Source organism: Pollachius pollachius, assembly GCF_949987615.1.
Source record: "Pollachius pollachius genome assembly, chromosome: 10".
Taxonomy (NCBI): domain Eukaryota; kingdom Metazoa; phylum Chordata; class Actinopteri; order Gadiformes; family Gadidae; genus Pollachius; species Pollachius pollachius.
In genome coordinates, this window is record NC_136943.1 from 11,367,798 (window position 1) to 11,391,096 (window position 23,299).

Sequence of the window (23,299 nt, forward strand, 5' to 3'; positions counted from 1 at the left end):
TTTACAGATTGTGGTTGTTGTTTCTTAATTGAAAGGAAGAAAAAAACCCGTCTCTTGAAGAAAACATTGAAAGTCTGAACTCATGGCGTCTACACTGGTAACGTTAAATGATTTTTCTCCTAGTCCGAGTGTCTGTTTGGTTCAACATACAGAAGTCAAGCTAGCTAAAAAAAAAAGAAGGGCTATTACACATGCATTAATAAAACACATTTTTCTAATCCTCATGGCAGGATTTCAAAACACATGCTGACCAGTCATGCAGGTATGCGGAGGAATTCGTCAACATTTATTATGACTGCATGGACAAGAAAAGGAGGGTGAGTTGTGGGCTTTTTCTAATCTACGAACAGTTGCTAATACATCCGTGAGTCGACTCGCCTTGGTGGTCGGAAGTTCGGAACATGTGCACATATTAACTTTTTGGTTCAATACAGAATCTAACCCGCCTTTACCTGGACAAATCCACCCTGGTGTGGAATGGGAACGCAGTTTCGGGCCAGGATGCACTAAACGAGTTTTATGAGACCCTTCCATCAAGCGAGTTCCAGGTTCAGACACTGGACTGTCAGCCCGTCCATGGTGAGATTATTATAAAAATGTTGCTGAAATCAGTTGAACTTAGTTTTAAGGAATATTCAACACATGTTGGATGTTGTGTAAAGACGTATATACATTCGGTGAATGAACCGCAATCGCTCACAAAGACAGATTGATCACATCGATTATTTACCCTATTTCATTACAATTAGTTAATTGCACATTACCTAATTAGGTAATTGCACATTACCTAATTGTGAGTTATTCATTTTGGTTAAACTGACTGTAGCTACATTACCATACCACCACACTACCATACCATTGGCTTTGAAGTAATTGACGGACCAGGTATTTACATTTCTAATTATCCATCAATAGACACTATAGTAGTTATCCCTTTCATAATATTAACATTTACTTAGGCACTCATTCTGATAGTGTATAGTGTCATCAGCCTACAGATGTTTTTTTTTAGTGTACAGTCAACAGCCTACAGATGTTTTTCAGTTAACTTTTTTCTATTTACAGAACAAGCTACCCAGGGCCAGACAACGATATTGGTGGTGAGCTGTGGAGTTGTTAAATTCGAGGGGAACAAACAGCGTTTTTTCAACCAGAACTTTCTGCTAACAGCGCAGGCTACACCGAACAGTGAGCAGCCTGTCTGGAAGATTGCCAGTGACTGTTTCCGTTTCCAAGACTGGCACAGCTAAACTTTTCCTGGAACATTTTTTTTTCTCCCTTCTCTTGGATACCCCCACCGTAGTTCATTATCGGGAAATTCGCACAACATAACGAAATTGATTATGCATTTTTATTTTAAATAAAATAAGCCACAAAACCGTTTACAAAATGACATTTATTTAACAAGTTCTGAACAAAGCATGGGCTCCTAATGATGGCATACATTTAACAGCACAAAAAACAATTTGAAGGTGACTATGATTTAATGTACCAACTCGGTAGACATTAAATGTCTTTATTAAATTGTTCACTATAATGGCAGCATTTCTGACACCGAAATAGTCTTCTAATTGAGGTATAATATGCATAAAGCTGTAATGTTATACCAGTTACCACTGTAGCTTATGCCAAAAACAAGAATCACATGCGGTTAACCTCAGAGTGCTTGGACTTAAATAAATAATTTTATGAGAAGCTTGGTAGAACAGTTAAACGGATGTACTTTATTCATAAATAGCCCACTATTGGCCAGGTTCATATATTAAAACATTAATCTTCCTGAGTCCTGTTGAATCCTATACATTTGGTTGGACATTTCCAGTGCATTAGGACAAAAACAGTGCTTAAAGCAACTTCATGTTTGGCAAGGGAAACACAACTGGAAAGCATGGAGAGGAGGCATAAGCCTACCTGACCAATGCTGCATTTACATGTACTGACAGTAAGACGGTATTTTCCTTAATCCCTTGTAAACATGACATGTCTTTTGAGCCCGTCTTGAAACATGAGTACGATTGCAACATTACATTTTTGGTAACTTAGTGCAACCTACTTCTTCATGACTAAACATGGGCACTGCTGCTGACAAAAAAGGCACAGTAACGTCAACAATCCACCACAGCAAGAGCAATGGACACCTTGAATTTAAATGTAGGGATGGTGTGAATATCTAAATGGAATAAGTTAGAACAGTTAAGCAAAAAGCTACACACAAAAATTTAAATAACTTTACTTGTTAGTTACAAAGATTTTCTTCAAACGATGGCAGTTCAGCGCTGTCATCTGATATCCTTCGAAATGAACAACTGGTTCTGTTGGGATCTAGTTTACCGGGAAAACTCTCGAAACTAGTTTACCTCAAATCACAACATCGAAGAGCAGCACTGCTTATCGAGCGACCACTTCTACCTACAGAGTGAGCTTTTTTAAGTTTTTCTGTTCCACACAAATGGCTGAAGACCTGATAGGCTCTTTTGAAATATTATGTACATGAAATTAGTGGCATTATGGCATCAGAGTTGCTCTGCTGGAGATGAGGGAGAGAGTGGCACACTTATTTACCCCCATACATTCTCTCTATCTGGTGGAGATAGTGGTTCTTCAGCTCTTTTCTCTTCAGCTTGAAGGCATCTGTGACCAGACCCGTTTCTGGGGTCCATGGCTCAGGACTCAGGTGGACCTTCATGGGGGTCTCGAACCTTTGCATTTTAACTAGATGGAGGAGAAGAGGTTATATAGAGTGAGGGTTGGGTTCAGTGATGTTCAGTTACATCTGTCACACATGAAATGTTTCCATTGACATTGACATGCATATTGTATCCAAAGCACTTTTGTTTCCCTTTATCAAAGTACAGAAATCAAGGCACATGCAAAGCTGTGTAGCTTAAACCACACTCGTGGAAAAGGTACAACCGAAGAAATGGCGTCTGATAGAAGTGCAAAACCTCTGCAGCTAGGCAAGCATTATGGATCATTGGTCAATCTGCAACATTTAAGAAAAGAACAAACTATCTCTTACTGGAAGCGGCAACCTTCTTGATCTCATTCAAAACATGTCTCTCCATGTCTGGATGGGTGCAGATCTCATCCCAGTTTCCTACGATGCCTCTTTGCATGGCGAGTGCAGTCAACTGCTTCTGGTTGGGCACCACAAAGCTGATGACGTAGTTTTGGTCACTGAAAATAAACAGATCATCAACGTTTTACATAGGGATGCCCCCGGCTGGTAGACTGATCTATCCAGCATACAACTAGTAATGTCACTAAGTTCCAGTGCATAACGGATTTTCAAACGGCTAATGAAACTGGTGGTGGTAAAGTAGGGCCCTTTATTAGTGGTATCCGGGATACCGGGTACCTTCGTGGGCATGTATAACATTAACCCCTGGTGTATGTCTGGTGCGGGCAGATGTGTTTTTTACGACAAAATAATAAAATAAAATCAGTATACAGTATATATTCCATTGTATATTGTTTACAATAAATAATCGACTCATATGAGACACACCAATATTATGTGTTCAAAAGAACACCTAACACCTGATATCGAGTTTGACCTCACGCCGAACCAAGTACATAGTCGTATGAGGTAGTGGTGGATTCATTTGGCAAAACATCATGGAGACAGGCTCTTACTGCACGGCAGTTCCTTGGTCGATCAGGAAGTTAACTGACCTGTTTGCGTAAGCACAGATGTTGTCTATGAGGGAACAGTTCTTCAACACCGACTCCACTTTGCCCAGAGATACGTACTCCCCTGCTTGCAGCTTGACCAAGTCCTTTTTACGGTCTATATGGAACAACACAATTGCATTCATCGCACGTTACCACTTGTGGTGGAGATGAAAGCCGCATGAACGTCATAAGTGAGTACTTAAAACTGAATTGGTTTTGAAAACGAAGCATGAATGGCTCTTTAATTGCCCCACCATCTGAAAGGGCACATAGGGAGCCATACAGAGCCATAAAGAGCCGGGGGCCGGAAAAACCCAGTTCATACATACCCACTATCTGGAGGCAGCCGTCAGGGTGAATTTCCCCCACATCCCCCGTGCAGAACCACCGTTGGCCACCCTCGTCAACGAAGAAGTCCTGATCGCCGTTCTCGTGCCTGTAGTAACCCATGGTTACGTTGGGCCCACCGATCAACACCTCCCCTCTAGGGTGCGGCATGTCCTTTTTGGTGTAGCCACCTGTTAAAAAACAATTAATAAAGTAACTGGTATGTGGGCCTGGAATTCTATGCATGTATGTAATGTAATTTGTGTGATGTACTACTTGAATCGTTAAATGCATGCAGCGTGTACGGTAATCATGTGAACCATCAAGTGACCCTTTGTGTATCTTCTCAATACCTTCTGCCCAGTCTCGGAGTCGGACCTCACAGCATATGAGAGGAGAGCCCACTCGGCCGGTGCTGATGTCTGCAACTATACAATAAAGAAAAACACAACATCTTGGGTTTTAGAAACATTACCACCACACTCATAATCTTCTGCTTGATTTCCAACCCAAAGGTTCTTGGTTTGAACCCCAATGTTCACAGTCTACCTGTTTGCATCTTTGAGCAAGGTGACTAACCCCTACCTGCTCCTTAATTACAGCATCAATTTGGTTGAAAGCGTATTCAAATGACCAAACATTTTAATAGTGTTTGGAGTGTGTGTAGTGGAGTTTGTTTGATAGATGGTCTAGGCAGCCTCACTTGGCCCAAGTCAGGTTGATTGGATTCTAGGGTTGGGTGAGGCTGCATGCCTGTGGTGCATTTAGTAATAAAGACAAGCAGGTTAAACAGCCGCCATCACACATGCATGAAACACTCTAACCCTCAAATTAAAGGCTTTTATTAGCGCGATGTTAAGGTGTTATTAAATGCACCACAGGTATGCAGCCAAACCAAGCCCCAGATTCCAATCAAGCTGACTCAGGCCAGGTATGGCTTCTTAAACCATCCCACACAGTCAACACAGAGTGGAATGGGATATACTCCTGAGCAACATCTTTTCACCAAGATTTAAAAAGGCTCACCCTCTGTGATAGTTCCTGCTCCACAGGTCTCGGTGAGGCCGTAGCCTTGTCCCACGGGACAGCAGAAACACACGTTCATGAAGCGCTGGGTGACTGTGGACAGGGGGGCCCCGCCCGAAAGCATCATCCGCACGCGCCCCCCGAGTAGTCCACGCACCTTCTGGAACAGCAGCCTGTGGAGACATATGAGAGGCCGAGATGCTGAGTGGCTCGGGAGAACATGCTTCAACAGCATACTTTGTTTATACAGGGCACTACGTGTTTGTGTATATGTGCATTCATTTATGCATGGCTCTGGCATTTGTTTATATGTATGCACACAAGTCATTGGTAGGCCTACAGGCTGGACTTAATTGCCGGTGCAACAGTATAAATAGAGTCAAACAGAGATGTAGGTGTGTGCGTGTCTGGTGTGTACAGTAGAAACGGTGGAAATACCATCTACTGAATGTTAATTGGAAAAATAATGGTTGGGTGCTTACGCATTGCAGAGGGGTGCGTCATAGCCCCTCCTGATCTGCTCCAGTTTGTAGTTGTATCCCAGCGTGAACAATGTGCGTTGAATGAAGCTCATCTCCTGCACTTTACTCATGACGTTCTTATTGATGCGATCCATGATCTCCTGGTGAGGAGCAAAGATAAACAAGGATTAGAGATGGTCTTAACCCCGGGTGAGCAGGATGAGAGGAGAAGCGCTCAGGAGGAGACGGTAAGAGGAGCACTGACGGATGGATGACGTGGATAACACAGACGGTGGTCAATACGCAAGGGCTTCTTACTGGTACTGCAGCCATCAGGGTTGGCTTGAGGACGGAGGAGTCTCCCTTGCTGCCCTTCTTTATCTTGGTGGACTAGATATGAAGAACGAAAATGTAGGTATATAATTGTACAGTAATCTAAAATATTCATCCTTGAACAACTCTTTTTCTGCTTTGGGATCAAAATGAATCGTGTCCAGGGACAAGGGACAGGGTTCGAAAATGATCCTTGGCTAGAACCATTTCATGCACTGTTACGGTTCTCTGCATTAACTGTGACAAAAATAAATCACAAATCTGCTTGTGATTATGATTAGTATAAAACATGCATCATTGGAGAAGTGGGACAGCGGGGTTACCTGATCCGATAGTGTCTGTGGGGAAGAGTAGCCGATTCTACACCCGTACGTCAGGCAGGAGATCTCCGCAGTCATTTCCAAAACATGAGCCAGGGGCAGGTAAGCAATGTATGTATCCTTGGGCCTGGTAGGCAAAGAATATAAATTGTTTTCCCTTGTCAACAACATAAATTGTATTCCTTGTCAACAACAAAGCAAATTTACTTTTGAAATGCAAATTATATGCAATCAGCATTGTTTACTATTTTTAACGGTCAAAAACACATTAGCCTTTCTGAAAACTGGTTGTGAAACATGTGATGCTTTGTTTGTGTTTCTTGGGATAAAGCTGCGGGCATGAGTGAAAATGGTGAAGTTGCGAAAAACGTAAAATTAAATTCAACAGACGATTTGACATGATCGCAAAATCCTCCTATTCTCACCCGAGGCCAGGAATGCGTTCGCACTGGCCGGTCATGCCGGCGATGATGTTACGGTGGATGATCATCACGCCCTTGGGCCTCCCGGTTGAGCCGCTGGTGTACATCACCATGGCCAGGTCAGACGGCTGAGGCTGCACCACCGGCATAATTACTGGAAGACAGTGTCATAAATATTTGGCCTCTTAAGCCCTTTGAGACTGTAATGGTGAATTGAAGACAGGGGGTAGGACAGTAGCCTATTAGGTGAGAGTGTCCAACTTCCCAACGGCTCTTTGAACCCCAATGTCTGCAGTCTACAAAGAGAAGGCCTAATGCCAGATGCCCTAACTCCTACCTGGCAGGCATCTAAAATAATTCACTCTGACTGCTTAATGTAATAATTAAATAGTAAGTAATCTTCAGAAGTACCTTTACCCCTAAAATGAATGTCTAGTCTGTATCAGCTGCGGCTAGAAAGTATCACTTCTAGTATCACTGCGTTGCTTGAATTGCTTCCCTTTTTACTAAGCTTTTTACTTTGGCACTCTTGCAGAACAAGTACATTTTAACTAATGATAATAACAATAAATTAAATGTTACAGAGGGCTGTCAATACATCTCTGTAATGAGGTACACTCATTTCCATACTGTTTGGGATTATCTGTGTCTCTGGATATATGAGAAAACAAAAAAGCCACATAAAAGGTAGAAACCTTTGGTCAAATACTCACGGTTTTCAGGCTTTGCCCCCAGCTGGCGGACACTCTGCATGCTGTGCATGGTGAGCCCTGCTGGGTAACCTTCTGTGCTCACCATCTTTTGGTCCACGTAAATGATATGCTTCAGCTTTGGGATCTCTGATAGCACATTCTGGATGAAGAGAACAATGGCTTTCACAAATACATGCAAAAATGTGTTGTTCATCTATTCAGGTTTGAATGTAAATATCATCAGAACCAGATCGAAGATAAAGTCACAATAAAGCACGCAATGCAAACTACACTGGGCTGTGGTCATAAAGAGGATCTAGTAAAAACTATTTGTACCATGCTGGGATGCATCCATTTTCTGACCTTGGAAGTTACATGTATTTGCCAGGACTAGAAACCACTAGTGAAAACGTATCAGTGGTACTTTCGTCCAAAAAACCTACTACAATATTATTTAACTCCTTGGCACAGACAAATCCAAATTTTGTTTGCCCTCCAACCCGCTCGAGTTTTTGTGAAATTTTAAGTTAATCGAACTTGAAACATCATTCCTGTGCAGTTCCATTGGTTATACAAAAACCCAAGTAACCAAACCAAGAGAATAGTTTAAGCTCCAGAGCATACAATTATTGCTTTTTACAGTTGACATTGTAATGGTTTTGGATTAGGTTGATTATTCTGTTGATTTAAATAATTTGGATTAAACATTGTGTTATCTCATGTACAATAGCATAAAAGTATATACCCAAGTTTATATGTCTTATCTATGTCTTTATCCATATTAAAAGGTTTCAAAGGAGCACTTTAAGTTCTCCTTTGTGCCGGCAGCCAATAGGCTATACAACAGTGCCTGATGTATATGTATGTTTATTTGTATGTGTATGTGCATGCATATGCATGTGTGTGTGTTTATGCATGCCTGTATATGTATGTGTATATGTATATGTTAAAATGTATAATTTATGCTGTCTGTTTTGTTTGCCCTGTTTGTTGTTGTTTGTTTTGTTTGGTCTTTTATTGTCCTTACTTTAGCATTTACCTTAGAATCCATTTTTGTTTGCATTCATACTTTGTATCTTAATTGTAAAGTTTTTTTAAATTTTGTATTTTATCCCGTGTTTTGCCACTGCTGCTGGGCTGTTGCATCAAACACGTTCTCCTACAGGGGATTCAAGAAGTTGTATCTAATCTAATATCATTGTCATTATATAATGATAGCTAAAAATATATTTTCAGTGCTTGCTCGCCACTGCCATGCTGGTATTCCTAAATGTAATTATGTATTATGTAATTAATGTAATTAATCTGTATAAATATGAGAGGATCATGATGATGTTCAGCTTTTCATGGCAGGTTTAGCATTAGATCTTACACAATAACCGGTGTAGGGCTCACCTTTAGTTTATTCTCCAGTAAGTCAGCGCTGGTCACCAGATGTGTGACTCCGGTCTCGTTCAGGCCAAATGCCACCGCCTCCTCTCCCAGGGTGGCGTAGAACGTCACCACTGTAGCGTGAACAATCAGTAATCAGCTGCAAGGCCTCAATTTTGGACGCGTACTGATCATACCATGACTCAAATAAGTTTCTGTAAAGTCCTTCCTCATAATTAAGCTGTTAAATCCATTATTGTTGATCATCAATGTCACAATGAGCCCACTTTACGCCCATAGCCAATGTGGTTATTTCAATGTATCACTTTTGAACTAACCCGTGCATGTGCCCCATACAAGACTTGTATTAAAAAACACTGATGCAGAGCAATGTGACTTGGGGGGGGGGGGGTTATGATTAGATCATTAAAATCAGTGTTGGTTTCAGCGCTACTTACAGGGGAAGTTATATCTGAAGCATGCCTGGGCCATGATCATCCACTCGGCTCTGGTCTCACAGAAAATAGCCACCGTGCTTTTGGGCTCCTGGCCCAGAGCAGCAAGCCCGCTTCCCAAATGACAGACCATGGTGTCCACTTCCTGGTACGAAAGCCAGCGATACTCACCCAAGATAAGCTGAAAGGATAAATATGAATCATCATATTTTAATCTCTAACACTTTACGAAGGGTCAACACTCGGTAAATACGAAGGGTCAACACTCGGGGTAAAAAAAAACAGAGGCCTACCTTTTTAAACACCTTTCCACTGGGTTGGACCTCATTTTCTTTACTCAAAACATCCCTGGTGCCGAGGCAGTCGGCCTGCCCGAAGCGTTGCACGGCGTGCTCAAATAGCTTGGCCAAGGTGTTCTTGCCGGGCAAGTCTTCTCTAGCCAGAGAGTCGAAGTGATCCACGGAGCGGTACGGCCCCTCTCTGTTCCCCGAGGTAGTTCGGGCCTTGATCCGCACGGACCGGGCCTTCTTGGTCCCAGCGTTGGTCATATAGTACCATGGCAGGAAGGAGATGAGGGAATACAGCCACACCAGTAGATGAACGGGGAACAGCAGGACGGAGTGCAGAGCAGAGCCCACAGACAGACCCATAGTGTTGGCTCAGATGGGGGGGGGGGGGGGGGGGGGGGGGGGGGGGGACAGGGGAAGAAAAGGCAGCTGGCCGAATAGTTTTAGAGGAACTAGAGGTTTAGAAGTCTAGTTTAGGGGGGTCAAGGGGAAATTAACCCAGAGGGTGAAACTGATTTAATAACGGTTGTCCTTGATGTTAAGTCATGTTAAGATCATCAGCTGGGAGGAGAAGATACGATGACCATGGAATCCCATTCACACCTAAAGAAGCAAATACACAAACATGTTAAGACGACAAGCAATAGTAGCACAGTTCAAGAAGGTGATCGGAGGAAACTGAAGTCTCTACTCGTCTCCTTTCCAACATTAAAGGTGATAGATGTTACCGATACCTCAGTTCCCCACCTTTCTTTACATATATGTACTGGTCAGAGTTTTGGCATGCCTATCTCAGGCACAATTGACTTGAGCTGCTATTCTTTAGTTCTCTATTAAACCGAATAGTTCACTGGTTGACAGAGAGATATCATTAAACTAGTCAGCCAAACTGACTTTCAAGAAGATATACTTGATTATCAGTAAATGATCGTATCATTGCCGCCCCCCATGTCCAAAGCTCATCAAGTCAGACTCATAAGATATTTCTTTAGGAGTCACCCCACTTGATGGCCGGAGAAAGTACACTCAAATCTTAAAGCACAGGGTGACCTCAAAAGTAAAAATGGATCTTCAAATAAGTCCCCTGATAGCAAGCAATAATTATAATAAAAAAAAACTTAGTTCTGAGCATACACTTATTCTTAAGTAGGCCAATACACATGTCAAAAAGTGATACCAATATATATATATATATATATATATATTTTAAAGAAATGTTCCGTGCAATAACGACCTGTTAAAATTGATACTTTGTTGTTTGGTGTTGATCTTTGTGTACGCAAATAACCGTTTGAATGGAAAAGCTTTAATGAGTCCAACGAGTCATTTCCTTTCAGCCTTTCTTGTCAAAGTTTTCCGGGATATTGAGTCAGAAAATTAATCCCGGAAATCATTCCGCTTTGATTTAACAGCGTGATAGACGATATATGTAACGTAAAAGCCCCAAGCCCTCATCCTGATGCCAGGTGGATAATAAAGCAGGCACACGTTGCTCTCGGTACATAGCTCCGCTAGCAGTGTAACGTTAACAATAACTACACCATGTACCATGTTATTATTGCTCTTAAAGACAGACCCTGATGCGAATTTCCAAATGGATCACCATAGTAATACAATTACAATATGCAACTAAATGATAGCCTGCTTGAGTCGCATTGTCACATCCTTACCTTAGGTAGCCTCCAAACCCCGTTTGACAACGTCTCCGCGAGTAGAGAAGAATGACCGAGAGTTACCTCTCCAGCGCCACTGGCAACACGGAACTACTACGTCATCTGATTCCATATTTCTAGGCCAATGAGAAAGCGGAGCAGAGCCATCTTCGCGGGGCTGACGACACGGCATACAGTTCCCCCCTCCTTTTTTTGTTACGCTGCGTTACTATTTGAAGAGATTCTTGCTTTGTACACACTCTGGAACTTATTGAAAAAGAAGCCAGAAGTGTATGCTTAATATTTGGCAAGTCACAAACAGATACTAATGTGTGTTCACCCTCACTCATTAATTAGTTTTATATAAATATTGATTGTATATTTTTATTTATTTTTATACAAGAAATCAGATCACGACAGAACAACAAAGATAGCCTATCCCGTTTAAATTAAGAAAAATGTAGAATCATACCTGTCCCTTTGGTTGACAAACTCGGACAAATAAATCCTACATAAGATATCGAATATATTCTAAACATGCACATCCATTCAAATATTCGTGAGATTAAATGGGTCAGCATCTTCTTCTTTGTCCAGGGTTCCTCCAAATGCATGGGGGGGGGGGGGGGGGGGGGTAATTCGCTTATAGAGAGTTTTCAAGATATCAGAAGAAAATACTTTACATGTGCACTTTAAATTAAAACACAATGAATAGGTTGCATATCAAACAAGACCTAAAGTTCCTTGATCTAAACATTATAAACTATAACAGAGCAATCTGCATAGCCTACAAACCTTTATAAAAAATACTACATTTAAATTGTCTTCTAAATAATTTACCAATGGTAGTTATGACTCGATTTCACCTGCAGATGTAGACGTTATCATCATGGAAAATAAATTCGTTTTACACAGTCAGTTATCAATCTCTGAACGCTGGTTCATTGCCATGTCAGATTCAGTCAGATTCAGTTATTCAGCGGTGTAGTCTTTTCTAAAGACGTATCATGGCTCGGATGGCATGCTAATGGTTGGTTTGAACACTGATTCAAACCAACCATTATTGACACTTAGGCTAGCCAAGATGAATAGCTATTACTTAGAGTAACGTATAATGTATTTCAGGATAAACAATGCTTATTACATTAAAGATGACCATGATTAATGTATTATTTTTTATCAAATAGGCATATATTTGTATTGCCTAATGCAAATAAATGTGTAATCAATAATGCCAATTGTAGTTTTGCTCATCTTAAATTTAAATAAATCATCCTTGTGATTATTATGATGATGATCATAATTGTGGTGCGGTTCCCCCTCCTGCACACCAGTTGTCCGGATATAGTTTATGATCCGAATACAAAACTGTTTCTCAAGGAATCTTTATGAACGTATAGGGCGCGCTCTGGTGGTTGTTGGGGGGTTCCTTCTCTTGGTGAAGACCGACATGCAGTATATCACAGTTCAAAAAAACGCTAGATCTAATTGAATCTCCTGCAAATAATAAGACCGAGTTGTATTATTCATTATTTCCTTATACTTTTTCCTTCCTTCATCAATTATTTTTAAACAGCATTTTATTAACACACATTAATAAGTTAACACATTCACTTTTCCATTCAATTTGTAGCAGGCCTATCTATATGTTCAAGTACACATGAGCAGACCACTAACAATGTTTGAATACATGTTTGCATAAATTCAGCAGAATTGCATTTTTCCATACATTATTATAAATCTCAAGGGTAAAAAAAATATATACATATATATATTTGATTTTAGTAGGGCCATGGTTAACATCACTTGCCTCCCCCATAGTACAGTAGGTTGACACTGCAGAGCATTTCGGGAAACCCCATCCCGGTTCTTACATGCTGTCAAGAGGCACGTGATGTTACATGAAGACACAGTGGCATGGACACTTCCATACCAGTTGCAACGACCAGCAGCTGTCATGGAAACTACTCCTTCTTTTTTGGCAAGGAGATCGGGATATACTAACGCCACATCCTGGAACAACATGAGACTATCTAACACATACACATTTTTTCAAATTGAAATTCCCGCTGCTCAGACCAGAAAACACAGGCTTGGAGCTCAAAACGTTGTGTGTTAAAACAAGATGTGAAACGGAAAGTATCAGACTGGAACTGCCTTAATGGACTGTTACTGTTGATATGTGTCCATGTGTACATGTATAACATAACATGTATGTCTGAGAAAAGACACACACACACACACCTCTGTTTGACTCTATTTATACAGTTGCCCCGGTAATTAAGTCCAGTCTGTGAGTCTGTCTTCCAAGAGGGAGGGGGGGTGGGGGATCAAAAATAGAACCTTTTTCTATTGCTGGGAGCCGATGGTGGGGGGCACACAGAGCCAGGTTTGGGGGAGGATTTGATGCTTACGCAATTAAGACCTGTTTACCGAGGCCAGACAGGGAACAACATTTTCCATTACTGAAGAGGGGGTTTTCTGATGGCCGAATAAATCACAGCAAAACAAGGGAAAGGGTGTCCATAAGCACGTGGTGCACACATTAGGCATACAATCAATAGCACCTAGTGTCTTACAGTGCACAGGCTTCATGCTTTGCATAAAACATTATATGGAGGATGCAAAGTTTAGAGAAGACATTATGTGCCTGTGGGATCGATGGAAACACGTCTGAAACCTAACCCATTAGACCTAAAATATAAGCATGACATTTCAACTTATAGTCCCAATTTATGCTCAACATGCAACAAGTTTAAGTATGTCAGCTTTATCAATGATGTTGTGGTTGTTTAGAGAAAGATGGAAAGAATCAACCAGTGCATCACACAGAATAACTGCGTATATGCTTATAGGAAAAATAACAGGTGCACTTCAAGGTGTATTGTGTATACACAATGAGTCATATCATTTGGCTGACACCTTTGTTGTTAGTTCTAAAATCACTTGCTACACTCAATTAGAATTGTGCATTTGTTGGGATTACACAACAGAACAATTGTGTTGCACATGTTCCTGGGAAATTGGCATTAGACAACTCGACATGATTTAAAATTGAGCACAAACTTGCAAAACAATGAAGTGGAAGACAAATTCCATAAATGTTCCTTGAAAGTGGACCAATTCCAATGATTCATTGCACATTGGCTGTCCATACCATCATCGGTGGGACAAGGGGCTGGAACAACTGAGCACTCTGACCCTCATCCCCCATTGTATCTACAGAGAACCATTTATCAGTTCACAGACAGACAGAGGCTTTCACAGAATGAACGTTGAAACAATCCCAACAAGTTTTTCAACTCACAAACCACAGGCTCAATGTGCATACAGCACATGCAGCAATGCATAAGAAATACAGAACAAAAGTTAATTACCACATCTTTGTTGTCTAGCCAGTTGCCCAAAGGCCACATGTATTTTATCAGTTTGGAACTACCAAAGAAAATAAGTTTTGTTTCCTGGATTTTGTAAATATTTTTGGGGTGTGGAAATTCCTGCACTCATTCTTTCGAAATAACTTGACAAAGAAGCCAGGGTTGAAAGTTATAAAAGATAAGTAAATATTGCATAAACTAAAAGTGGTCACTTGTCAATAGAGCTCTACAGACATGAGATTGAGTACTCAGTCTCTACTGAGTACTAAATGTAAAGGAATCTGAATGGCAACCATGAGGCCCTTACGCAACCCCTCATCCCGTTCACTGCTGGCTAAACAGCAGCCATTCAGTCACATGACTTGAAATTTCAGATTTTACAACCCTGTAAATTGAATTCCAGATCCTTATCAGAAATATGAAATGAACAGTTTGGCAAAACTGGTGGAAAGTATTACAGAGTATGTTTCATGCGTTAAACCCAATTTGTGTCTGGGTTTAATAAAGTACCATAAGGTAAGTATCTTATAAATTGGCATTTTTGTTGATCAGTTTGATTAAACTAGGGAGTTTAACCAAATTCTAGAAATGCACACCTGCTATTGGTGAAATGTGTTACCCACACTATTAATAAACACACACCGTATCTAAGAATATACCTGAAAGATTTAGGGCTGGTAATGAAAGGTTATTCCTCATAGTCATGTTTGCATGCAAGGGTTGACTAGGGAAGGACATGTGTATCTCAAAGCTAAGGCAACAATTCAGTGTCATCACTTCAACCAAAAGCATTTGATAAAAGCTGATATCACCTTCCTGCCAAGATAGCTTTATTTCATTCACAGCCAATCCAATCCCTTGTTTTGGACACACAGCTGAGCCCGGAGCTAAATAATTTATGCTGATGTAGAAATTCCTGTTGGGTTTCTTACCATGGGTGAGGTTTTGCAGACATAGAATGCATTGATACAACCTTGTAATGGTATGCACCATACAATGCAAGGGAAGACACCCCTTACGCATAAAGGAAAAAGAAATCTAAGTGGCACTTACTTTTTCCCATGTAGCCACCATTTTGTTTACAATAATTTGAAAGAGCAATGTCTGAAGAGCTCAAATAGATCCACCCATGGCCCCATCAACCGAAGGATCTTTTCCCTACTCAACTCAATTTGCTCTATGGATAAAACGATAGAAGAAAATCAAGTGGAATGGGCACTGCACAAAAAGGACACGGTACAGGTTCATCCAAAACAAAGAAGAACGAATGACTTAACAGCACAAATGAAGATGTTTTCATTTTTTATTTTTGAAATTAATTACAGCAGTCATCCCTCCAACTTCAGCTAATCCTTCCGAATGGCGGACTACGTGGACAGTGGGGGGGAGGCGTTGAGCCCATCACTGCAGCCCTTGATGCCTTGTGATCAACTGTGTGTTCTGCTGGGGACCCCCCCCACGACCCCTTACAAGGGGAACCAGCCTACCACTCTGAGGAAGAAGGGTGGGGAATAACTGCTGTGGGAATGAGCCACTGCACCACATGCATTGTGATCGATCTAACGTAAATGCTTCTACGAGTGGCGTTCCCTCGCAAACAAAAAAAACGCAACGTAGAACCGTGTTCTTATTTACAAAACGTTAAAAAATACCATCTGAAAAGAAGGAGAAAAAGAAATAAAGAACCGACTCCCTGGTACAACTTCCTGCTGCCGCTCTGAGGAGTTAGCAACCAATCCTTTCATTTCAACAGGAATCATGCGATTGGTTGGTTTTATTTTTTTGTTGGGGGTTAGTAGCACCCTAAGTTTATTCTTTTTCCATTATTTTAGTTTCCTTAAATCAGGAGATTTTTGTAAAAAAAAGAAGAAACAAGTTGAAAAAAAGTTTACACATATATTTTAAAAATATATATGTATATATTTAACGCATGAGAGTCACTGGAGACCACAGAGGCGCTGGTACAAAAGCACTCTCTCCATGGGAGGTAGAATCGAATCAGATGTCCATCTCAAACTGGTTGTCATCTATGAGAGAAAATGACAAAAGGGGGGGAAATAAACAATGATCAATAGCAATCAAGTTTGGACGAGTATCCACTCCCAGGCAAATAACAATGGATAACATTCATCCAGTTGCATTCAGACTCAGGATTCGTTCGGGAATCAAAGTGATTTTTGAATATTGCGTTTTTTGCTCATCATCACTTTTGAGTTACATTACAACTTGTGTTTGGAGACTACTGTCTGCCCAACTTTACAACACCAACATTAATCCATGGCATTGTAATATAAGTGCTGGATGTTCCACACTGCCCACGGAAATCGGCATTGATCATAATCAAATAGTGCAGTACTAATTTAATAAAATTACTTTAATTTGCATATGAGACGCAAAATGTATCATTGATTGTACAACTGGTCATGACTTGTAATCTTTAGATGTATATTTATAGTAATACGTGTTTATTATCAGTTAAAGACAATGCTAAATGTTTCAGATGCCTCATGGTTTGATTAATGACCGTTTAGGTGGAATGTGTACTGCAGTTTGCTACTACTATATTACTTTTAAGATTTTCATGTAACCAATTATCTTTTCCATTAGGGAACCATTAGCACTAAATCTGTGGTACATTGTTGTTCCAGATGATCTTGGAAGATATTTCCAGACAAAAAAATGATTTCAAGATTACCATGCTCGACTCAGTATTCTTTTTAGGGTTTTTGAAAATCGAAAATGGACTGCAATGATACAGTACTTTTCACACCTGTGACCACTCAAAGTGCTTCACAATAATTGCCTCACCTTCAACCCTTCATACACCCATTCATGCATGTTGGTGCCAGCCATGCACAGCATCAGCCACCCCGGCAAGGCAGTTGAGTTTGTTGTCTTTCTCAGGGACCGCACAGACACCAAGCTAGGGGGAGTCTGGGATCTAACCAACAACTCTCAGGTTGTCAGACAACCTCCTCAACCTCCTGAGCCACTGCCAAAAAAGGCTTCAGCAAGTATGAGGTAAACAAATAGGCTCAGGAGGTATAGTTGAGTGAGACGAGATGCATGGTAGGACAAAATCTAAATATTATTACTCAGCTTCAGTTTAAGATCTGTCAAGTTACTTTAAATGCCAACTGCCTACATGACGATAGAAGGTGATTATTTAGCCAACAGACTCTACAGAAACTGCTCTGGCCTACTTTTGAAATTCTTGACAGCAACGTTAATCTCATGAGGGTGAAAACCAGTGACTTTTGCCCCTTACTTAACCATATGCTGAAGAACGTTAGCCTGACACAACACAAGCCGAAACGTCTTGGCAGGTGTGCTGTCCACATACCTATAGACAAAAACATTCAGTAACTACTATGAAGCCTTTGCCTCTTGTTCAGGACAGTGGCAGTGGTATATGTCTATGTATATAAAAGTAATTCACTATTTACATGGCCCTCCCCTGACCAACAGGAAAGACTCAATTGCAGGGTTTGAAATAATAACACAAAACGTCAGAGACTTGACCCAGGCCAAGGACATCGTTTCTCAATCTGGTATTCACGATTCTACCTCTCCCCCAGATATAGACGAGCATGTGGTTTTGCACAATTGAACACGATGCTGAGCACTATGCTGATCTAGGTCATTTTGCACCCCATATCCATGTGGGGTTCCCTTTAGACCACTGAATACAAGTGCATGCGTGTGGGCACTTATGTACCTGCGATGTCCTTCTCCTCCTCCTCCATCTCCTCTTTGAGGTCTTGCAGTTTTCCAATTGGGTGTGTAGCCGGTACTGTCACTCCTGGGATCTGGGGCAGGCAGCAGGGGGGGGTCTTGGCGATGGGGGAATTTCGGCACTCAAGCAAAAACTTCCTGTCATAGATGATGCGGGTTCCTGTTTTCAAGAAAGTGGAAGGAAGTCTCTTTTTAATGCAAAAATTAAAAAGACCCCATAACATTGACATAAGAGGTTGTGAAATAGAGAGAGACCTTTCATATTTTGGTTGACTTGGTCTTGATTTGTTTTGACTCAACGTTTACTAAAAAGGGAAAGTCTAGAGAGCCCAGTGTCATGCAGGCCAGGGCCACTGGACCCATACCAAACACACCCCGTGTTCCAAACTTCAGGATAGGACGAGGGGGGCAGCAGTTCAGAGCTGGAAGGAGGGGAGGAGGCAAACCGCCACCCTGAGTTCTAGGAAATCTGGGAACATGTTCCTTCTTTGCATCAGACAGAAACGAGATTCGCTCCACACGTGGCAGCTTGAGCGTGCAGCGAGCCTGCTGCAATAACAACACTGAGCCCTGCACTTTTTACTCATGTTCGCGTTTGTTGGTTTCATGTAATAAAAGTCTAACACAGAAGCAGACAGAGCTACTGGGGCAATGCAGGAAGCCAACATTTCACATCCCAACAGAAGCAAACTTTCCCACTGAAAACACCACGCTGCTTGGCTCAATGTGTTGTCTTACAGTTTGTGTTGACCATGGGTGTGGTATATACATATTGGAGTTTGAGCTACTGAAGTGCAATGTACAGTATCAGTTCTCTATGTGTAGGAAAAACATGTTATGCAATGGTGGCTTGGTGAGCTGCCTGCTCGGGACAAAGGGGGGCACAGAGGGGTGGGGGACAGATGGAATGTAAACTAGCATCAAAAAGCTAGCGGGTAGTAGCAGGCCTTTAAAATGTGAAGTGATACAATACAGAGAGACCCTTATGGTCACTCCCTTATAGGGACGGTATGAGGAAACCGCATGCTTACTTGGCCTCTTTTCAGTAACTTACATTGATTAGAAAACATAATAACGACAGCTCTGCCTTATCAACACGAGCTTGTCTCGCTTGAACATATGGATATATAGCATGATTTGCTTTAGCGTGTAATGCCATATCTGCTTTTCTTTGTCATTGTGTTCTGCTTGGTACATAGTGTTCTTTATCGTAACTATAAACACGAGTTTTTACAGACTGCCGTCAAGGCCAATCACTCGCCCACTCTTGACAGCTGAAGTAATATGCGCACTCCCAAGTGGAGGTCACAGGGTAGCAGCCAGCTCGTGATCCATAGTGTGTTGTTTACATTACAGTGTATGATCTGAATAAATAGGCGCTGGGATCTCATTTTCGCCCCTTTGCATGCTAAAAGTGTTTAGTATTTAGTTAAGCTGACCACGGTTTTTTAAGGCATTCCATACGTTTTTGCACGTAAGGTAGGCACGATTAAGAAACTTGAAGCCTATACGTGACACCTTGCAATGCATAAGGCAGCCGTTAATCAATCACCATAATTTGTGCATGTGAATTTATATTTGCATGATACGGATGGGTACAATTGTTTCTTTATCCATAACAGAACGTCATAGCCATAAGAAACATTTGACACAACAGTAACGTTAGAATATATCACGTTGAATATGTGCTGACATTGATTTTGTTTTCAAACTATGCCAACTGTGTGTTTGAACAAGCGTGATGGTGAAGTTGTGCAGCACCGCGAGTTCAGCTGTTTGCACGTATGCAAGCGCGCACATCCTCCCCGAACCACGTACACACTTGACCAGGACGAGTAATTAATATACCAGAAATGCGGTTTATATGCTTACCTCCAGGCGTAGTAGAGAAAAGGGTCCCGCCGGGTGTCTGGCTGTAGCGGTCGGGCAGTTGAGACCAGTCGTTAAGGGTGAGGATCTTAGTGGGAATGGGGCAGCTTTTATTTGTGTTGGTCGACATGGCTATCAGCAGTTGATGGTGGAACCAAAAGTTTTTAAAGAGAAAAAAAAGGAACTGGTTTTATTAACCAGATTTGTGGAAATTCCCAGTGCGATATACCACTTGCTAATAGAATTACACACAAACTGCGCCAGACAAAAGCACCTTCAAATGCCGTCCAAAAATCGTTTGAGAACTGTAGCACAGCCCTTCACCAACTAGCGAGCTAACATGACCATGTGCGAAGAAAAGCAACAGACATATTACACAGAGGGCAGGGAGGAATCTTTAGGCTCCGCCCACTCCCCCCTTGTTTAGATTGGGATAAAATGGCCGCGGATCGGTTCAATGTACCATACAACCATACGTTATATAAACCAGAGCTATTTAGAGAGGAATGGCTCTGGTATAAACTACACGAGGCTCAGGGATGTTATTACATCCATCATTATTTCCACGAGTGGAAGCTGTAATTAGGAGCCCACAGCGAATTTGAACATTGCACTCGGTCCATTCAATGTAAACAATAATTATTATGATAACGAATATTATTGTTTTATTTTTGTATTCATACATCTTATTCTAAATGTAAAATAAAAACAAAACCTGTAGAGAAGATGAAATACAATAAAGATAAGTAACGTATTTACCAAATTGGCCAGTTTGTTTTATATATAAATGGGATAATTGGTTTGTAGGTAAGAAGGGGTAATGGATTGCAAGCACGATTACAAATTATAAAAAAATACTTAAAATATTTCTGTAATATTCTGTTCTTTATGCCCTCTCTTTATGGTTGGACCTATTCTCTCCAAAGCTCGTGATGTTTTCGAATACACGGGCTGGGCGGTGGCAGTCGTTAGATGCGAATTATCATGTGGTCCGTTGGGGTGGGGCTACAGTTCACAACAAGTGACAACAAAGAAATAGAACCAAATTCTACACTTGGATACTCATGCAATATCAGCAACCTATATGAGTCAGCCAATAGACCCCTTCTGCAGTTCAGCCCTTGGTAATTGCACGACTCCACATTTCATGAGGGTCCTCCTGATGAACAAATATCAAATTGGCCTATATATAAATATCAACCAATATATAGCCTATTATGTTTATTTACATTTTTTGAAATAATATTAAAAAGTAAATAATATATATATATATAGCCTATGCCCATATAAAGTAAAAATAAATAAATAAATATATATATATATATATATGCACATATAATTTTATTTCTTTTTTTCAAATATATATATGTATATAAATATAACAACAAGAATATTAGCCTATATGTATATATACATATACATATATATATATATATATATATATATATATATATATATATATATATATATATATATTAGATATATATATATATATATAGGCCAATATTCTTGTTGTTTTTGCATCAAGAACCGTAGGTGCATGATTGTGCCCTCTTGTGGTGTATTTTATTAGTGTTCATTTTATGTATATTTATACGTAGCCGTGGCTTCATTCACCCGAAACGTTCATGCTGTAGCGTGGACGTCCGAACTCCAAACACTCTTTTTTCGGTTTAGGCATAGGCGGTTCATCTATGCGTCGTTATTGTTACGTTTGGTTGGTCTCACAAATCAGACTGACCTAATAACAAAACAAAATACTATATAACCTATATTTCCTCGTATTATGGTTTTATAATAAACTATGAAATTATATTTGCTTAAAATCTGCAGGAATAAATGACTCCTCGTGGTAACGCTTTCTGTAGGCCTATGTTATAAAGTTGTGCTTACTGTAAATATAGTATGGATTGTACATTGTATGTTTTTACGTAGCCTATCTGTATGTACAAATGATTGTATGTATAGTTACTAGTTTCAACTTATTTTTTTGTTAACCCTTTACTTTTGAAAAACAGATGAAAAACAATGTCAAGAAATCCTTGTCAACTATAGTTGACGCCGAAAGTAGAATCAATTCTGAAAACTTACCGCATTATCATAAGGTGGTGTTCAAATTTAAATCAAACTTGAAAAATATCAAACACTAAATCATTACAATTAAACATTCAGGTCTTTTTTGTGTTCATAATTGTATTAGCGGTAGAAAGAGTTGTATTGTTTTTGCAAAAGGAGTATCTTTCCAGCCGAGAGACCCATGGTATAAATGTACAGATCAAAGACTGTATGCCGAAAAAGTATTTATTTTAGGACACTTCTTGACGGCTTTTTGATTTAAAGGAGAATGATCATGGTAAGGCACAATGGGAGCATTCACCAAGCATCTTCCATGAGGCAATGAGTGTATATGATTCTTAGGGGAAAGCCTTTTAAATGAACTGGTTTAATGTATATTGTGTATATAATTGATATAATTATCAGGATGACTTCTTACAAGACACTATAACATATATAGGTAAGTAAATATAGGTAGGCTAGATATATCATAACAGCGATGACCAGTGAAGTTTCTTTTGAAAAAATAAATCAACAAAGAAATATTAAAAAAATACTTGGATTGAAAGCAGTCTGCTGAGAGGATTGTATATCTGCAACTTTGTCCTTTTAAACCTGTAAGGGAACAAGTTGCAGAGATGCGTTACTGTCAAAAGCATAAATGTATCGTCATTTTGTATGTGTGTAATGTGTAGCTTAATATAGGCCCACGTAGTCATTTTGATTATACAAAGATTAACTTTGTACGAGAGACCCCAATGCATTATGATGACCATTATATCTGCCAATTTGATTTAATATATCAAATCAGATCAAAGGGCAATAGGCCCACTCCAAATAACTCTTTGACAATGGATTGGATTCCTATTGATTCAGGGAAGCCAACCAAATTTTATGCGATAGCAGCATGTCCCTGTTCCCAGGCGTTAATCATCTAACGACTGGACCCCTGGAATGGGATGCTACAAATAAGCGTTATATGCGAGAGGGCGGGACATACAGCTTCACGGGTTAAGCGACGAGCGAGGGGGAGGGACTTCAGATAGTGGGGTATTCGTTACATGTTTAAAAAAACAACACGTATCCTCCTGGTCGTTGTTGCTGTGGTTGTTACTTTTGTCATGCTCGAGTATTATTCTCGCTCCCACATCCCAACCGTTAACGGGTGTACACAGCTCGAGGAAGTATGAGACCGGAACTATAATTCGTTCCGGTAGTAGATAACGCTACAATTCATGCTCC

At 40.5% G+C, this 23,299-nt stretch overlaps 3 protein-coding genes across 3 annotated transcripts; 1 reads left to right on the forward strand and 2 right to left on the reverse strand.

Annotated features, from left to right (window-relative positions):
• Positions 1-19: 19 nt before the first annotated feature.
• On the forward strand, positions 20-1,268 carry nxt2 (nuclear transport factor 2-like export factor 2). Its single transcript, XM_079745505.1, has 4 exons — positions 20-97; positions 231-317; positions 435-579; positions 1,066-1,268. The coding sequence occupies exons 1-4, from the start codon at positions 83-85 to the stop codon at positions 1,248-1,250; spliced, it is 432 nt and encodes a 143-aa protein (XP_079601631.1). The 5' UTR covers positions 20-82; the 3' UTR covers positions 1,251-1,268.
• A 1,277-nt stretch (positions 1,269-2,545) lies between these two features.
• Positions 2,546-11,112, reverse strand: acsl4a (acyl-CoA synthetase long chain family member 4a). The gene is made up of 15 exons (XM_079745504.1): positions 11,040-11,112; positions 9,376-9,972; positions 9,086-9,263; positions 8,652-8,761; positions 7,278-7,416; positions 6,568-6,718; positions 6,146-6,269; positions 5,808-5,879; positions 5,511-5,650; positions 5,029-5,201; positions 4,356-4,430; positions 4,005-4,193; positions 3,676-3,790; positions 3,020-3,177; positions 2,546-2,712 (listed from the first exon to the last, which is right to left on the reverse strand). The coding sequence occupies exons 2-15, from the start codon at positions 9,730-9,732 to the stop codon at positions 2,555-2,557; spliced, it is 2,139 nt and encodes a 712-aa protein (XP_079601630.1). The 5' UTR covers positions 9,733-9,972; positions 11,040-11,112; the 3' UTR covers positions 2,546-2,554.
• A 4,575-nt stretch (positions 11,113-15,687) lies between these two features.
• eif4ebp3l (eukaryotic translation initiation factor 4E binding protein 3, like) lies at positions 15,688-20,349 on the reverse strand. Its single transcript, XM_079744478.1, has 3 exons — positions 20,006-20,349; positions 18,117-18,293; positions 15,688-16,425 (listed from the first exon to the last, which is right to left on the reverse strand). The coding sequence occupies exons 1-3, from the start codon at positions 20,130-20,132 to the stop codon at positions 16,397-16,399; spliced, it is 333 nt and encodes a 110-aa protein (XP_079600604.1). The 5' UTR covers positions 20,133-20,349; the 3' UTR covers positions 15,688-16,396.
• Positions 20,350-23,299: the final 2,950 nt, after the last annotated feature.